The sequence below is a fragment of the Brachyhypopomus gauderio genome, chromosome 11 (genome assembly GCF_052324685.1).
Source record: "Brachyhypopomus gauderio isolate BG-103 chromosome 11, BGAUD_0.2, whole genome shotgun sequence".
NCBI classification, from domain to species: domain Eukaryota; kingdom Metazoa; phylum Chordata; class Actinopteri; order Gymnotiformes; family Hypopomidae; genus Brachyhypopomus; species Brachyhypopomus gauderio.
Window position 1 is genome coordinate 16,740,245 of NC_135221.1, and position 16,003 is coordinate 16,756,247.

At 44.5% G+C, this 16,003-nt stretch overlaps 1 protein-coding gene across 1 annotated transcript in view; it reads right to left on the reverse strand.

The window, feature by feature from the left end:
* Window positions 1-12,070: 12,070 nt before the first annotated feature.
* Window positions 12,071-16,003, reverse strand: part of aff2 (AF4/FMR2 family, member 2) — a 69,017-nt gene continuing 65,084 nt past the window's right edge. Inside the window, exons 20-21 of the mRNA XM_077021040.1 lie at window positions 14,761-14,996; window positions 12,071-13,462 (exon numbers count right to left, since the gene is read on the reverse strand). Of these exons, the coding sequence (XP_076877155.1) occupies window positions 13,341-13,462; window positions 14,761-14,996 (358 nt within the window). The 3' untranslated portion in view covers window positions 12,071-13,340. The remainder of the gene's footprint in view (window positions 13,463-14,760; window positions 14,997-16,003) is intronic.

Here is a 16,003-nt window from a genome sequence, read left to right on the forward strand (position 1 = left end):
ATCTGACCCTTGCAGTTCGAGAGTGGTTTATCATCCAGCCTTTCATGTATACAAGGGCTTGTAATTCTTTATTTTCTTTAGTGGAGTTCTGCTCCAGGTCTCCAGGTCAGCCTGAAGCGTCCCCGATCAAGCAGAGCACAGCCACGCAATCCTCTCACTACAACAGAGAGTCACCAAGGGACAGAAAACGCCGGAAACATCTCAGCCCTAGATCAAATGAAACAGGCCTGTGTGAATATGTTAGTTGATAACTGCTATGAGCTATTCCTTAGTAGACTACATTGGTCAGGTACTACTACAACAACAACAACAAACGTCATTATACCATGTGCTTAATATGTCCTCAATATGTATTTATTCAGTGAATGATTAAAAAATACAAACTGGTTTTATGTTGCAAAAATAACCATTTATTCAAATGCATCTAAATGCATACTGGAATTAAAATAAAAGACGTGACATTTCCCATGCTATAGGCACAGGAGAAGACCTGTCGTCTTTAGTTTTTCATTTCGTATTGGACAAGTTAAGGGGCCCTTCCTCTGAAGAGCCCAGAGACCCATTACTGAAACAAAGATCTAGAGACTGTGCTACATGATACTAGAGTATGCAGTCAATAGGGGAATTTTAAACTCCACTCTGAAAATGGCAGTAGGTCAGTGAAGGGATGCTAAGACTGGAGTAATACAAAACCTCATGCTACAATTTAGCGAAATTTGTTCTGCTGAAATCTGAACCAGCTGGAGCTAAAACACTTAAACTAGATGAAAGAGATAATTTAAGAAAATACAATACTTTGTCTGTAAGGAAATACAAGCTTGTTTCGCTCATTCAGTTTCATTTAATGATAAAAACACCCCGGTTTTAGCTCCATTTATTGTAGATCACCATTTGTGTTTATTGCAGTCCTCCAGTTGCATGATTATATTTCACTTTCTTGATATTCAAAGTCAAAAATAGGATCAGATATGGCCTCAGTTTCTAGAGGTGGATTTGACATGTTAAAGTAAATGTACATGGCCAAATGTTGCAGTCTGATATGTAAATGAAAGTGTTTTAGCTAAATTCTGTACCTGTTGGACGTACAAACATCCAAAGCCAATATCGAAGACGAACAGATTTTCCAACCCAATCAATGATTAACAATAAATGTGTACACAGAGGCTTATTCTTATTAATAAACAAATATATAAATATATTGCTGTTCTTGTAAATATAAACATCTTACAAGACCTGCGATTAAAACACTCGGTCTTGTCTCCGTTTAGCTGAAAGCACTGGTCTCACAGGCGGTGTGGGCTGTTTGTGTTCCTGTGCATTAACAGTGAATCAGTGGAACGGTGAAGTGTCACAGAAATAAAGACCAATGTTGTGCGTGCGCTGGAGGCAACAGCGCGGCGCAGGTCTGGAAGCTGCTGGAGCATTTGAACCATGAGAGAACAGAGCCATTCATCAAAGAAAAAGAAGCGTCACGAATCGCAAGAATATCTGCGCTAAAAATCTTCATAGCTTCTTTTAGAAGCGTCTGGATAAGACCGGTGGGGCACGGCGAAGAGTGTTCCGCTTTGCCACACCTGCGCTGCGGCCTGCAGCTGATGGGGAATCAAAGCAGCTAAACGCAGCATACTGGAGTAAAAACGCTTATTCCACCACCGCCAAATTTGCACACAGATTTAGGAGTGTTTTCCTTCCCGTCGTCAGTAAAGTCTTTGTGTGCAGACAAAGCCCTGTATGCTGTCCTGGTCGCAGCCCTAGGGGGTTGGCGTGGCCTCCTCGGGCTACACACTCCACCCACTGCCCCCCCCCACATCTCCTCCGCCCGCTCCATCAGCAGAAACGCAGGCGGGCAAGCCTGGTCTCGCGGCCGCTGGAGACTCCATCAGGGACGATCCTGACGGGCTGTGGCGGGATGCTGACTGAGCAGCGGTGGAGTGCGGAACGGCACGGAGACGAGCGCGGTGCCTCGTGGGCCCCTGGGGACGCCGTCACGTTCTCCCCGCGCCCTCTGTGTAAACACAGGACGCCCAACGCGGCAGCTTCCTGCACCAGCGATAATGCCCGGGACGTTTGTTTTAAGGTGTCAGGTGTTTGTGACTACACGTGAGTATCTGCAGCACAACATGTGTTGAGCTGCGTATGTGGTTATGGGTTTGTGCTGCTGTGTCTGCTTTGAGAGAGGTCACTTGCTTTGTGTATGTCTGTGTGTGTGCAGTGTTACTTTGTTGCACAGGCAAGGCTTGGCTCTCTCTGAGGTCAAAGCGGAGGTGTGTATGTCCTCACTGGGCTTTTTGCTGCTGAGCCCTTTCTGTTTGGGGTCAGGGCGAGCTTGGGATGTGTGTGTGTGTGTGTGTGTGTGTGTGTGTGTGTGTGTGTGTGTGTGTGTGTGTGTGAACGAGTACATTCCCACCAGCAGCCTTGTTTTGCCCGCGTCAGGGTCACAGCAGAGGCTGGTCACAAGGTTTGATTTGCCAGCAGATAAATGATGTCTCCACATCTGGAAGAGTTTGGCAAATAAATACCACAGGAAGGCTCATACATCATCTTCCTCCCCCCACTCTGCCAGCCAAGGAGGTGAGGTTGGGGGGGGGGGGGGGGGAATAAATTCTTATTATAACCTTGGGGATGCACAACCCGGATGTGTAGAGTGAGACTCCGGGGGAGAAAGCTGCTCTTTGTCAAGTGAGGGCGCGTAAAAAAAAAAAAACGACCCTGACGCTGGTCACGTCCGAAAACCGACCCGTCGTGGCCCTGCGCTCCACCGACTGACACCGTGACCGCCTCTTCTCACGGCCACGCCCTCCTGGCCCCTCCCACCGAGCAGAAGAGCAGCAGGAAAACAGCCCGAGGTTCAGGTGAATATTAGGCAGCAAAGCGAGGCTGACCTCCCTGGGCATCGTGGGTAGTGAAGCGCTTTCACGGTCTTGTGAAAATGGCCGCATTGTTTGGTTCAACAACTTGATTGATTGATGAATGTATAGTTTACATTAAGGTGATTTGTACAATTTGTTACAAAATGTGTGCAATTTGTTACAAATTAGCAAAATGCTTTAATATGTCCTGGGCAACTGTCTTGTCTTATTCTTGGCAGATATATGGACTCATGGCAAAGACGGAGAGTGCTCATGAATTGTAGCTCAGCACTAAGTCTACATGAACAGACAGCTGTTAAACACCACAAAACAGCACAAATCATGGCCTCAGAAACTGCCAGATAATTGCTTCAGTGAAGTGGCCATTTTGAAACAGCTTCCATCCAACGCTAGTGCCCAAAGACCCAAACAGCACAGATCCTGGACATCCGAGCAATGAAAAATTATCTGTTATTGTTTAATCATCCCCCCCCCCCCCCCCCCCCCCCCCCCACATCTGGACATGTTTACATTCTAAGAAAGACAAAGTAAGCCTTCAACCCATTGTCTGTGGCCAAGTGTTAAACAAGATGGTGGATGTGTAATTATATGGGTAGCCATCTCATGATATCATTAGGTCTGATGTCTGCTCTGCTTGGTTGTGTAATGGTTAGGGAATGTGTCGCCATTTATAGGTCCAGATGTACCAACACAGTTTCCCATGGTGATCGGCATGGCAATATTACCATCCATCCTGCTAAACAAAGAATTAGTTGAACAACAGGTTTAAATGATTTGGTGGCCTATGTCTGCAAATCTGCACCTTATGACCCCTTTACCGGGACATGTGTGGGGAATACATTCATGGCTTTACCGCTCAGTAAAACTGCTAGGTTCTTACGTCCTCTTCTTTATAGTTTCTAGCTGAAACAAAGCAACATCTATTATTTAGTCACTAGCAGAAAATGACTCTTTTCTTTCAGGAAATCAATGCATCTAAAGTTTTGGCTTGTCTAAATCAAAGACATATTACTCACCTCTCTCTGTGCTTTTAAAATAGGGCAGCCAATTCTCCAACTCATCAGAACTACTGGCGGTAAGGTCACCGGAAGGTTCTGATGCCCCAACGGAATGTGGCCCTGCTCACGGTGTGACAGAACCCCCAGAATGTGCACACGCCAGTGGAGTCTTCCAGCCTCATCACCCTCATGCTCCGTTCAACTGACAGCTTTTAAAAGAACATAAAGGCAGATTTCTAAGTATCCAAGGTAGCGTTCAAAGTGGAAGCGTAATTATAACTGCTGAATTTTTTGGCACCCTAATGGTATGCAACTTCGAAACTGTGCCAACTTATGATCAGAGCTGTGTGTCTGCTAGTGTGTTTGTTATTCCGACCTTGACCAGCAAACGAGCTAGAACAGTAAAATATGGTAGTAGATAACACTGCCATATTGCCATGAACTGCTATATCAAAAATGGTTCATTACCTTATTAGGCGGGCAAAAAAACATTAGAAACCAAGTGTAAGTTTTTCTGCTTTTTTGTAGAGATTTGTTTGTCTTTCTTCTTTTCTTTTGTCTTCTTTTCTGTTTCTTTTCTTTTCTTTCCCTTTCTGTTCTTGCCAATTAGTCTCTGATCAGCTGGTGTTACTGATGCTAGAATCAGGTCTATGGGAATACGAATGTTTATCCTGATTTAGTACTATCTGAGCCTTTACAAATTACAGCGTTTCCTCACTCTCACCAGCATTCTCTATGAGCAGATGGCATAAAAATTGTATGCTCTACACATCCTACCTTGCCAAATGACAGAGGAGGTGGGCTAATTTTCGCCTGGACCTCAATGGGCGGGGCTTAAAAAGCCTGCCTAATTGCTCAGCTAAGGAACGTGAGTGAAATGGAAATCTAATAAATTGTTCCTTGTGCACATCACAGTCTGAAGGAATCTTAACAAGGAGCCAATTAAAAAGCAGGGAAATTTGATGTGCTCTTCTCACCAGGCTCTGGCTGTAATCAAGAATCATTTAATTAAGCTCTTAACACAATGAAGTCAGTACTGCTGGGCCTGTAAGTCTAGCAGGTTGGGGGGGGGGGGGGGGGGGGGGAGAGCTCTCCTCTTCACGCTTTACCAGCAGACGGGGCCAAAATTGCTCCAAAGCATTCATTTGAGATCTGCCTTCTGAATAAGGTACCCACCGGCACCAAGAATGCAGATGCTGATTTGAAACGCGTTTTAAAAGATTTGAAACCAAAGATGAGGAAAACACATTACCCCAGTTACAAATGTGTCGCGGAGTAGATTATTCTGAGGACTTTCTTATGTAGGTTTCACTAAAAGCTCAGGTGTTTTTGTTCATGCATTACCAGACTGTAATGATAAAGTGCTGATTAAATTATGTAATTATTCAGAACTAAGAGCTCTTGACAAAAGATGCATGACGGCTGGCAGAAGATTGAAACTTTAGAAATGTGGTAAAAATAAATGCGCTCTCAGTAGTTTGGTAAAAGGAGCCGTTTCAGGAGGACATCATGTGATCCAAACTTGGACAGCTACAATGTGGGAATCACTTGAGAAAATGCTACACGAAGGACGCTGACGTTAGTGTGTAAAATCTCCCTGCTGTCTGTGCCTTTGCAGCACAGATAGAACCTCCGTGGATGGTAGATGGTGTTGCTAACGTAGTTTGTAAATGACTGACCTCTGATAAGTGAATATTCTCATCAGAAGTGTGAGCACATTTTTCCTTTGTTCCATTTCTAAGCTTTACCTTCCTAGATTCTTAGTAAAAGCAGAGACAGACACTAATTGTTATTAATAAATATAACCATTGAAAGGCAGGCAGACAGACAAACATTTTTGTTTCATGAAAGTCCTATACGAGAGTGACACTCAATCAGCGGCGGATAGGAAAGTGTCAGGTGTGGAGGGCATGGGCTGCATGACTTCACCCCACAGTGAGACACATCTAGGTCAGGCAGCTACGCCAGGCGTCTATGCCAGGCAGCTACGCCAGGCATCTACGCCAGGCAGCTACGTCAGGCAGCTACGCCAGGCAGCTACGCCAGGCAGCTACGTCAGGCAGCTACGCCAGGCAGCTACGTCAGGCAGCTACGTCAGGCAGCTACGCCAGGCAGCTACGCCAGGCAGCTACGCAGCACTTCTACTGCCCCAGAACCTCAAGACAAAAGGGCATCCGTAATCCTCACTTGATGCATATAAGCAATGCGGTGTCATTACCATTAGTGCTGCGCACATGTCATATGACTGTACGATCACAGTAGCTCGGCACGACCTATGGGTTTACAATCTCATGACTTGCGAAGAGGAGCTGTTATTCCTGCAACTGTCAATTAGCAAAGCTCCAGCACGGAGCTTATCGTTCAAGTCCTCCTCATAAAACTATTACATATTTCACCACTCAAATGATTCCAAGGCATCATGTTAATGAGAGACTTTGACTTATAAATTTGCACTTGTAACCTGCAGACATGTAGCCCCGGTGCCTGAAAAATTACCTTCATGGTGCATGGTGCCATGGAAATTTATCTTTGCAATGATTTTATTGCATGGTTACCTTAGGCAATTAAATCAATAAATCTAAACTGTCAGGGAGCTGGCCTGGTGCCAAGAAAAAATGAAATGCTCAGATTCAGTAAATAAAAGGCTTTTGACACATCATCTGGGACATTATTTAGCAGGTGCTTATAACTGGTCAAAAAGCAAAGCCCTAACCGCAAACCCCTGAGTGAAAGGAGCTTCGTGTATTTCAGTGTACGGAAATTAATCAGGCAAGTTTGAGAATGCAAATTTTCTAAGTGATAAATAAATAAGAAGCCAGTATTGTACAGAATGTTATTATGACTAGTAACCACAGGCTAACGTATATGAAATTGTGTACCGCTTGTGATCACAGGGGTTTATTATAGGAGGGGGGTTACATATATTAAAATCAAGGTCCCTGCTGACTTTGGGTTAACATCAGAACAATTGCTGTGTACTCTGTTCTTGGACTCTGTCCTACACTTTGCTTTCCTGTAGGACATTATTCAGAAACTACAGATTTTGTAGATTCATGAGGCACAACCAGCACCTGATAGTTGCTCATAATTCAGTAAACAATGCTCAGTAAAAGCACAGCAGGTCATTGACACAGTATTACACAAATCTAACTCTGGCCTGTATGATTGACGACTTGTAAAGAAACTCTTCGAGGATCTTTAATTGGGCTTTCACCATTTTTATTCAGCATTTTTATACAGACATTAAACATTTAAAAACAGCATAACTACATCTGAATTTTTGTTCATTACATTTGACAATTTTATTATAAAATAAACATATGATAGGCAAAAAGAATGATAAAAAAATTGCAAAACTTGTGCAACACATTTAAAATACAAAGCTAACCAGGCAGGAAGATTCTTTGATACATAACGCATTTCAAAACGAATTCTTACAACTATACATGTATAAATTCATAGCATTGCAAGTGCCCTGCTCTGTACAAAAAAGGAGAAAAGAAGTCTACAGCATGCCAGGACACTGAGCTCTTCTGTCACTGCAGTTAATGTGTACAACATCTGTCCGTCTTAAACGACCTACACCCCAGTGAGACAAAGGCTATTTACTTGGAGTACAAACCTTGCTCTTTCTTTAGGTCAAATCAATATCCTTTCGGTAATAGGTGGCACGAGGCATTTATGGATCAACTCTTTTAGCGGTTTGCTTGAGAACTAAATTGTTCATAAGCTCTGGTCACCCAAGTGGCGAATGTTTGTAGAAAGTGATGGTCACATTTTTTAAATGAAGCGGTAACAGATTTCTTTACTGTTACTGTTATTTCCTATATGGCTGAATTACATAACACTGGTCTTTGGAAAACTGCCACAGTTTTGATTTGACATAATCCCAGCAGATGGCAGAATCTGGCATTGACTTTCTGATATATAATACCTCTACTGTATTCAGAGACATTACCATTTTGTTAATTTAATGGTCATTAATAATTCATATTAAAGGGATATTTTATTTTAGTTCAATATTTTATTTCTATTTTACCAGAGTTATAAGTATTTATATATATTTTTGTCTCTCAGTGCAGTGTCGCTAGCACTTAGCATAATGAAAACGTTCAGAAACCCATATTCTCTGCAAAGATGTGGATGAACTCCAGCTACTTATGATGAAATAAAACAATCAAATGGTTATTGTACAGTAGTTTGAGAAATCTCTATAACTGTCATAAGTGTTTTATTCAATATAGTATCCAAAAAATTCCAAGGTCCTAATAACATCAGATCTGTTGATTTTGACTTTTTTTTCTGTGGCTTACTGTGGATGCTGGTAAGAAAGATGGCACATTTTATGGGCATCAGTAAATTAAGTGAATTACTTCTATTTCAATGCGTTCTTCTGAGTTTACGTCTGCGCTTCCATTCATTATGCTACTGTAAGTAAAGATGTTCTGACACCTGCAAGGAGAGATGATTTTGATGAATATATCCCATCGAGGAGAAAAGTGTGAAACAATCCCTTTAAACTGGAAGTAAGTAAAGTAAATATGCCTTTCTTCTTTTAGACACCCTCTTAGGGTCAATAAGTTGTACACTTGGCTTTTCGGAAAAAAAAAGAAAGAAAGAAAACAAAAAACCAACAACAGAAAGAACACAAACACGTAACACTCCAAACGATGATGAAACTATGGCAACTGAAAACCGAGGAAGTAGCAGAACATTTTCTCGATGGGAAAAAAAAACCCGAAGGGGACAGGAAATGATGTAAAAGCGCAGTGCTTCAAGGCAATAGGTCGAGCAAAGTCAAGCGCAACACCTTGATCTGACACAATCCTCAACACCAAAGGACACAAATGATGGAACACCACTCTGTACTGTACATATGAATACAAAACTAGACAGAACAAGCCTGTGAATAAGGGCTATTTGTTTTTTACTTGTTTTCTTTAATGACAATGCATTTTCTATTTAAATGAAAAATGGAAATAAATGGGAAAAAAATATATATATTCAAACAAAGTACAAAAAATATCTCTGATGAAGTTAGAAACTGGCCTCAAAACCAAAGTTGTTTATAAATGAAATAAACTGCGGGCAAAGTTAAATTTTTTAAAGAAATACTTTAAACTTGGAATTATTTAATTAAGTGCATGTCATACATCTCGCACCATGAAGAGGCTTGTAATTGATTAGAAATTAAGGACAACCTTAACGCTGTCCGATCCATACCAGTCATTATGCATGTCAAGGCGCATGCTGTCTGTTCATCATCGAGGGAGCTGGGAGATCTCTCGTTGACCTACATGATGTGGTGGTGTGTGCTGACAACGAGCTATTTACATGTTTAATTTGCAGAGCAAACAGAATGCCTCCAGCTGAGACCACTTTAATTGGACACCCCCCCCCCCTCAATCTCCCCTCCTTCACCGGAGCCAAAAAATGACACTACTTGAACCAAGAGGAGGCCTTCTCTCTCCCTCAAACAGAAAGAGAGGGACTTCAAGGAAGAATTCATAGTGTGGTTTTGTTTGCATTTAGTAAAGCCTAAATGATTAATGAGGCTATGATGACGACGCTGTTGCTAAAACCTCCTAGACAGGTAGATGTCCTGCAAACCTAGGGTTGCATTTAAAGTGTTCCTGACTGAAAGCCTTGAGCAAGAACCCCAATGCAAAAAGCTGATCAGGTTCGCCCTAATCATGGACCTTGTGCAATGCATTTTTCAAATGCAGGTTATGTGCAATGCAAGTCTTGCGTTTTAGATTTTAAAATAAATACCACTAAATGAACAATTCAAGTGCTGGAAACTTCTTCTGAGGTCATTAAATATTCCATGTCAGAATTTAACAAATTATGTTTTTTATGGCATGTACACCATGAACTATTTCTAGATTAGCATAGGGTGTTTCATAAATATTATGTTTTATACAATGATACACATTTCAAGTGGACTGATTCTCTTGTCAGTAATTACACTGTATCTACAGAGTATTAACAAAGACATACTACTTCTCAAACTGATTCAGAATATGAGAATATGAAGTATAAAATTTCTCTGTGATATGAATATATGTTCTTTTTCATAAGCTATGCATTGAACTGCAGTGATTTATTTTCCAACAGTTTTTGTATGTGTTGCCTTTAATACCACAACTGTCCTTCGGTTTGCAAGTTTGAAATATTGTGTTTGTTATTACCGACAAACACTATTACTACTGCATTAAAAATGGAGGCTCACTGTTAGTATTCCCACATAATATTAAGTGTCCCTAAACAAAATGCATGTAAATTTCCCAAGGTCCAAACCTTGTAAGTACACTGCAGAATTGAACCTTCATATTACATTGTAATAACCCATTTTAACAGTACATTTTACAACACATCAGTTCAAGCTAATGCATTAGCTTATTACAGGTCATTTTAAAGCCAACACCACCAACAAGTAGCACTAAGGGGGACCTGGTTAGTTGGCTGGCTTTTCCTGCCACCTATGTGGATTTGACACAAAGCATTTTAGTGTTACCTGAATCATCTTTTGAGGTGTGTTTGGGAGGAGGAGCTTGGATTGGGGGAGGGGACATGGCTGGTGGTGTCCATGGTAATGCTGCAGTGGGTCCAGGCCCAGTGTGCTGGCCATTGGCTGCCGGATCTGCCTGCTGTTGATGCGGACGACTCTTAACGAGCCTCGGCACAGCTGCGGCGCTGGCCGCTCCCGTTAAACCAGACCGGCTCGGCGGCAGAAGAGGGGAGAGCTGGCGGAGAGCCGCCTGATTAGCATACCGGCACCCGCAGCGCCCGCTCTGATAGGCCAGGACAGGAGGGACGCTGCCCGGCCCACTCCTAGTGGGAAGCGATCAAAGAGTCTTGGAAAAGATGCTTGCGACAGTTATTTGTTTTATCGACAGCTAATTCGAGCTTAGATGAACAACGAATGGATTATAATCATATTGCTATATGCACCTTTTGAATTACTGGGTCCAACAGCTATTGCACAGATAAAACTGATCCGTGGTCAGTGTTTAAAAAGTTGCACACAGATGTAGACAACTGCATAAACACAGCAAAATCAGCTTGGTTAAACTAACACCAGTTTATCCTGATCGCTGACGTAGCCTTGGTGTTTATATGAACCTTGAACCTTGAACACTGAACCTTTCCTGTGTATAGTCAAGAGATTTGGGGTGTACTGCTACATATGAAGAATTAAAAGACACAGTGCTGCAGTAGTCTTTATGGCTGCCTTGACATTTTTGCAATAACAATTGAAGGATTTTTTATGGTTCGGTGATCACCTTTCCCTTCAGAAACAGACAGAGCAGTCACATTTCAAGATGACTGCAACATGTCAAATTCCACTATTTAAGAGTCATTTTCTATCATCATCAGAGCAGAAATGGAATCAGAAATTTGAAATGTTGTCATTACATGTTTGAAATGTTAAAGCCAAAACAGGTATGTCCATCGCCAGTATAAAGTACACAAATAAATAGTTGTGGTTGTACGAAAAAGAAAACAAAGTTGAATATACCAATATGGTATGGAAAAATCATTTTGATTCATTCTCATTCTTAAATATAGACTCTAATAAATTCTCATTGCATATGCAGGCACTTTTGTAAAATCTTGGTGAAATTCCCATTCCACACGCACACACACAGCACACGCGCACACACAAAGACACACACAGACACACTCACACACACACACACACACAGATCTTTCTCTCGCACACTCAAGACGCTCAAAGATGGTCTACAACTGAAACCAAGAAGCGGTGCGGTCTAATTACGGGAACCGGCGCTGCCGCTCGGATTCGGGCCACAGTCCTGCACACGCTGTCACTCAAGAACACTCGCACGCGCTCCTGCACGCCCACACTACTGGAACACAAGCGGCGAGCACAGAGAAATGGCTCACTAGCACCGCCTGCATATCTGCCGTGTGCTATTGACAATCAACGTTAAGGTGCTACCGCGGAAACTGCTGAACGAGGCCAAACACGTTTCATGACAAACGTGTGGATTTGTCGGTTCAAAATGGCATTAGGCTACAATATGTCTACTCTACAGGTAAGAAAGTTCAGATTATTTTTGGGGTGCTTGAGGGTTAAATAAAGTTTTTTGAATGACAGCTGGCACTAAATTCTTTATAGACAGCAACCTAATGTGTGTTTTCATACCAATAACAGAGGTCTAATCCCCCCCCCCCCCCCCCCCCCCCCCCCAAAAGTAAACACACAAATAGAAACAAACAAACAACAACTTAAAAACACAGCACCAAACACTTAGAAACTTTGAAAAGCTTGAATAATTATAAATGGTGTCCGACTCCTTCTGAACTATCTATAACTCCCTGTGAACATGCAAGATTGAACAAACATCAAATAGTAAAAGAGTTGTCATATAGAACACAGTTGGTATGGTACATACTGTAAAGATCAAAAGAGCCATCGAGCCATGAAGACATGTTCTCTGTTATATGCGCATATGTACTGTACAAGTCAATTGCACAGGGAATCTTCCAATGAACAGTCTGACAAATTTAAGACATGTGGTCCCTATAAGGAATTCAGCTTTGGGAAAAAGCCAACATCAGTGTTACATACTAATAGTTATTATTGGTGCTGCAGAGTGCAGAATTCGGGTCGTTGGAGTGATGGATCTTGTCTTTTCGTTGTCGCTGTTGCTGCCACCTTGACCACCAGTCCCTCAGATACAGATGTAATACAAAGAAACAATACTGACAAAGAGCAGGATTACACGCTGGTCACCTGTGCGCCCCCCCCCACACACACACACACACAACGAGATGGTACTTTATAGGAAACCGTGTGCTGTACAAAACAAAATAAAGAGTTCAGACCTTTGTCTGCTCGGAAACAGAGATGCGGTCACCCCAAGGCTAATCGCCTAGCCTGCTGCGGCCGTTTGCGGGCGTACGTAGCACGCCGTCATCTTTACGGCGTAATGGCTGGGGAGCAGGTGCATATTCGTTGACCACATTATTTCGTTCCGTCACGTCCGTCTGGCTGTGGTGACCTTGGCCACAGCTGAGACCGCGGCAGCGCTGGTTTCCTATAACGGCCGTATTGGTTCCTGAAACGCGCCGACAGGCAGCCGCAAAGTCCGTCCTGTGTCCCTCCCGCTCACGCCGCTGTCCCCTTTGTGCAGAAGCTGGTGAACACAGGGCCCCCGTCTGGTGCTGACCCATGGGCAGCTCAGGGAGGAGCCCCTGCTTCTGGGGAGGTGCGGAGGGGTTGTGGGGGGGGGGGGTCAGGGGTCGTTGGACGGCAGTGCTGGTGGCGATACGAATGGGAGGAGGGGCGATGGAAGGAAAGAGGAGTAAGGGAATGAGAAAGAGAACGAGGGAGAGGGGGAGTGGGAAAGGGACGGAGAGAGAAGGAGAGAGAGAAAGGGAGGAGGGAGAGAGAGAGAGAGAGAGAGAGAGAGGGAGCGAGAGCACAGTGGAAGTGCCAGCACTATAACAAATGGGCCTCGATGCGAAGCCAGTGCAGTCCTTGGCGGATGTAGTGCACCAGCTCTGTCATGCTGCTGTGCTGCGTCAGGGGCTCCATTACCGAGTCCAGCTCCTGAAAGAACTCTGCCAGACCCACACAAAAAGACACACCGCATGAACCCCAAGCAGCCAGAAACACCTAACCGCCGCCCCTCCCCTCCCCGCATCACCAATTCCGGCAAACGGTAGAAAAAAAGACGGTAATAGTAATTGCTTATAATATTAAAACTCTTTAAATCTCATTTGAATAGGTTACGCTCAAAATGAAAGGGGCCTTGTCAAAGGGAGTACATCTTTTTTTCAGGACTGATTGAAAATACTGAACTGCGTCTCTTCACTAACTAATGACAAGTTGCAATTAACTAAAGGCCAGTGCACCAGTAACCTCTCCACATGGCCGCGGCCACTCGGGTGATGTGAAAAGGCCTACATCTAAGCTCACCGCGGTCTAATTGGCCAATTTCGACATCACGCTGCCCAAAGGCTGAACCCAACAAGCCCTAATTGAGTTCATTATGAAAAGAGACAGGGAAGGGGTTAGGGTGGAGGAAGGGGGGGGGGTTCCAGAGAGGGTCAGACAGGCCGGTTTCTTAGGGCTGACTTCTGAGGCACGAGGGGGACGGGGGTATTTGGGGGGGGCACACGACACGCCTGTGCTTGTTAATTAGGCTTCTCTAGAGGGCCGAGGGAAGGGGAGAGACTCGTGGCAAAGCAGGCCACATCAAACCTCCAGCACTGGTCTGGCAGGCATCGTCCCCGGTGGTCCCGACAAACACTGATAAGGCTAATTTGTGAGAGGGCCCAGATCTCTGACGAATGTAGATAAATGATGTAAAATAAGACTAATCAGGCCTGTGAGAAAGTGCTTGACCGCTGGCTGAGGACAGATGTTTCCTGAGAGTGGGAAGCAGGGTACAAGGACACACGTCCTGAGGTGGATGTCCCGTCTGTGTAATGAGCTTTGAGAGATCGGGAAGGTCTAAATCAGAAGGTACAGTGGTTCTACGTCTGTAGTAAAAATCTTAAAAAAAAAAAAACTATTTCTTCTTTAGGACTGTGACTATAAAACTTTAATGGTCAAATTTTCCAGACACAAACACTAAATTATATCACCCGTGGCGATTCCTCATCGGATATAGCACGGATTCTCTGACTAGCATGGAGGTGTTTCCTGGTGGGCTGTAGCTGTAGCTGTAACTGTAGCTGTAGCCGTAGCTGTAACTAGCTATAGCTGTAGCTATTGCTGTAACTGTAGCTATAGCCGTAGCCATAGCTGTAGCTATAACTGTAGCTGTAGCCATAGCTGTAGCTATAAATGTAGCTGTAGCTGTAGCCATTGCCGTAGCTGTAGCCGTAGCCGTAGCCCTAAGGCTCATGCCTACCTTGGCTTTCGCGGGCCAGCTTGTCAGCTGTGTCCCAGTGTTCGTAGCTGCGCAAGACGTTGTTGGTGATGTTGACGTGGCTGGCGGCCATGTGGTGGATGCGCTGGGGGATGGCCACGCTGCCCGACGACGATGATGACGACGAAGAAGAGGAGGAGCCAACGGGTCCGGTGCTGCTGCTCACCGAGCTGATGGGGGAGGGGCTCAGGGACATAGGGGAGGGCGTCCCGGTGCTCCTGCATGGCAAGGGAGGGGCACGTGCACACCAGCTCATGAATAATGCAAGTTTGAAAGCCAGTAAGCTGATTCACAAAGCATTGTAACCTGCATCCGACATTTCTTACGTTTTGGCCCTTGTTATTTTTCTCCCTGCTGTTGTGTAGATGTTTTGTCTCTAATTAATATCCGACTGCAGAGCCGCGTGCACTTCGGCTCTCCAAGACTCCGTAGTGACTCGACTTTATTAAATTAGCACGTCACATACAAAACATACACTATACACTCTTAAAAAGGTGGGGCACCATTACTGGTACATTATCTGCATACGGGCAAGTTTAAGCCTATGGAAATCAGAACGTTTGTGTTATATTTAAGTCTTATCACATTATCACAGTCCCTCCGCCCAGTATTGTGAGTACTGGGCTGGGCCTTCGCTAGCTAGATCACCCGCCGCTCAGCGCGTGCACACATCAGTCTTCCCGTGGTTCAACCCGAACAGTCAGGCCACGTTGACCGTAATTCCAGCCATAAACTGAACCGCGCTCGGCCCCGCCGAGGTAGAATTATGTCCGCTGTCAACAGCAAGGCCTATTCTTGGGCTGCGCCGTGGCTTTGCTAGAATAAACAAACCATGAGCGTAGTTCGGAGGGGGGGATGCGAACGCTAGTCGACGCAGAAAGAGGAGAAAATATTCATGACGAGGAAGAAGGTAAACATGGCGTGAGGAGGGCATCGGGGAGGGGGGGGGGCGGCCGGGGTTGATCAGAGACGCAGCAGGTAGGGGGGGTTAGGAGGCTCTGTGCACTGCTAATGTTACTGTGAAGGGCAGAGAGGCTGGAGGGGTCTGGCTCGCCAAGCTAATTGGTTTTGACAGGCGCGTTGGCTACAGAGCAGCAAGCCTGGGTAGTCTCCAGCCAGAGGCTAACTCTTTCTCTCTCTCTCTCACACACACGCACACACAGAGCTTCTCGCGCCAGCCCGCCCCGCAGACGCCGGGTTGCCATGGCGCTGGCATGGAAGAGCT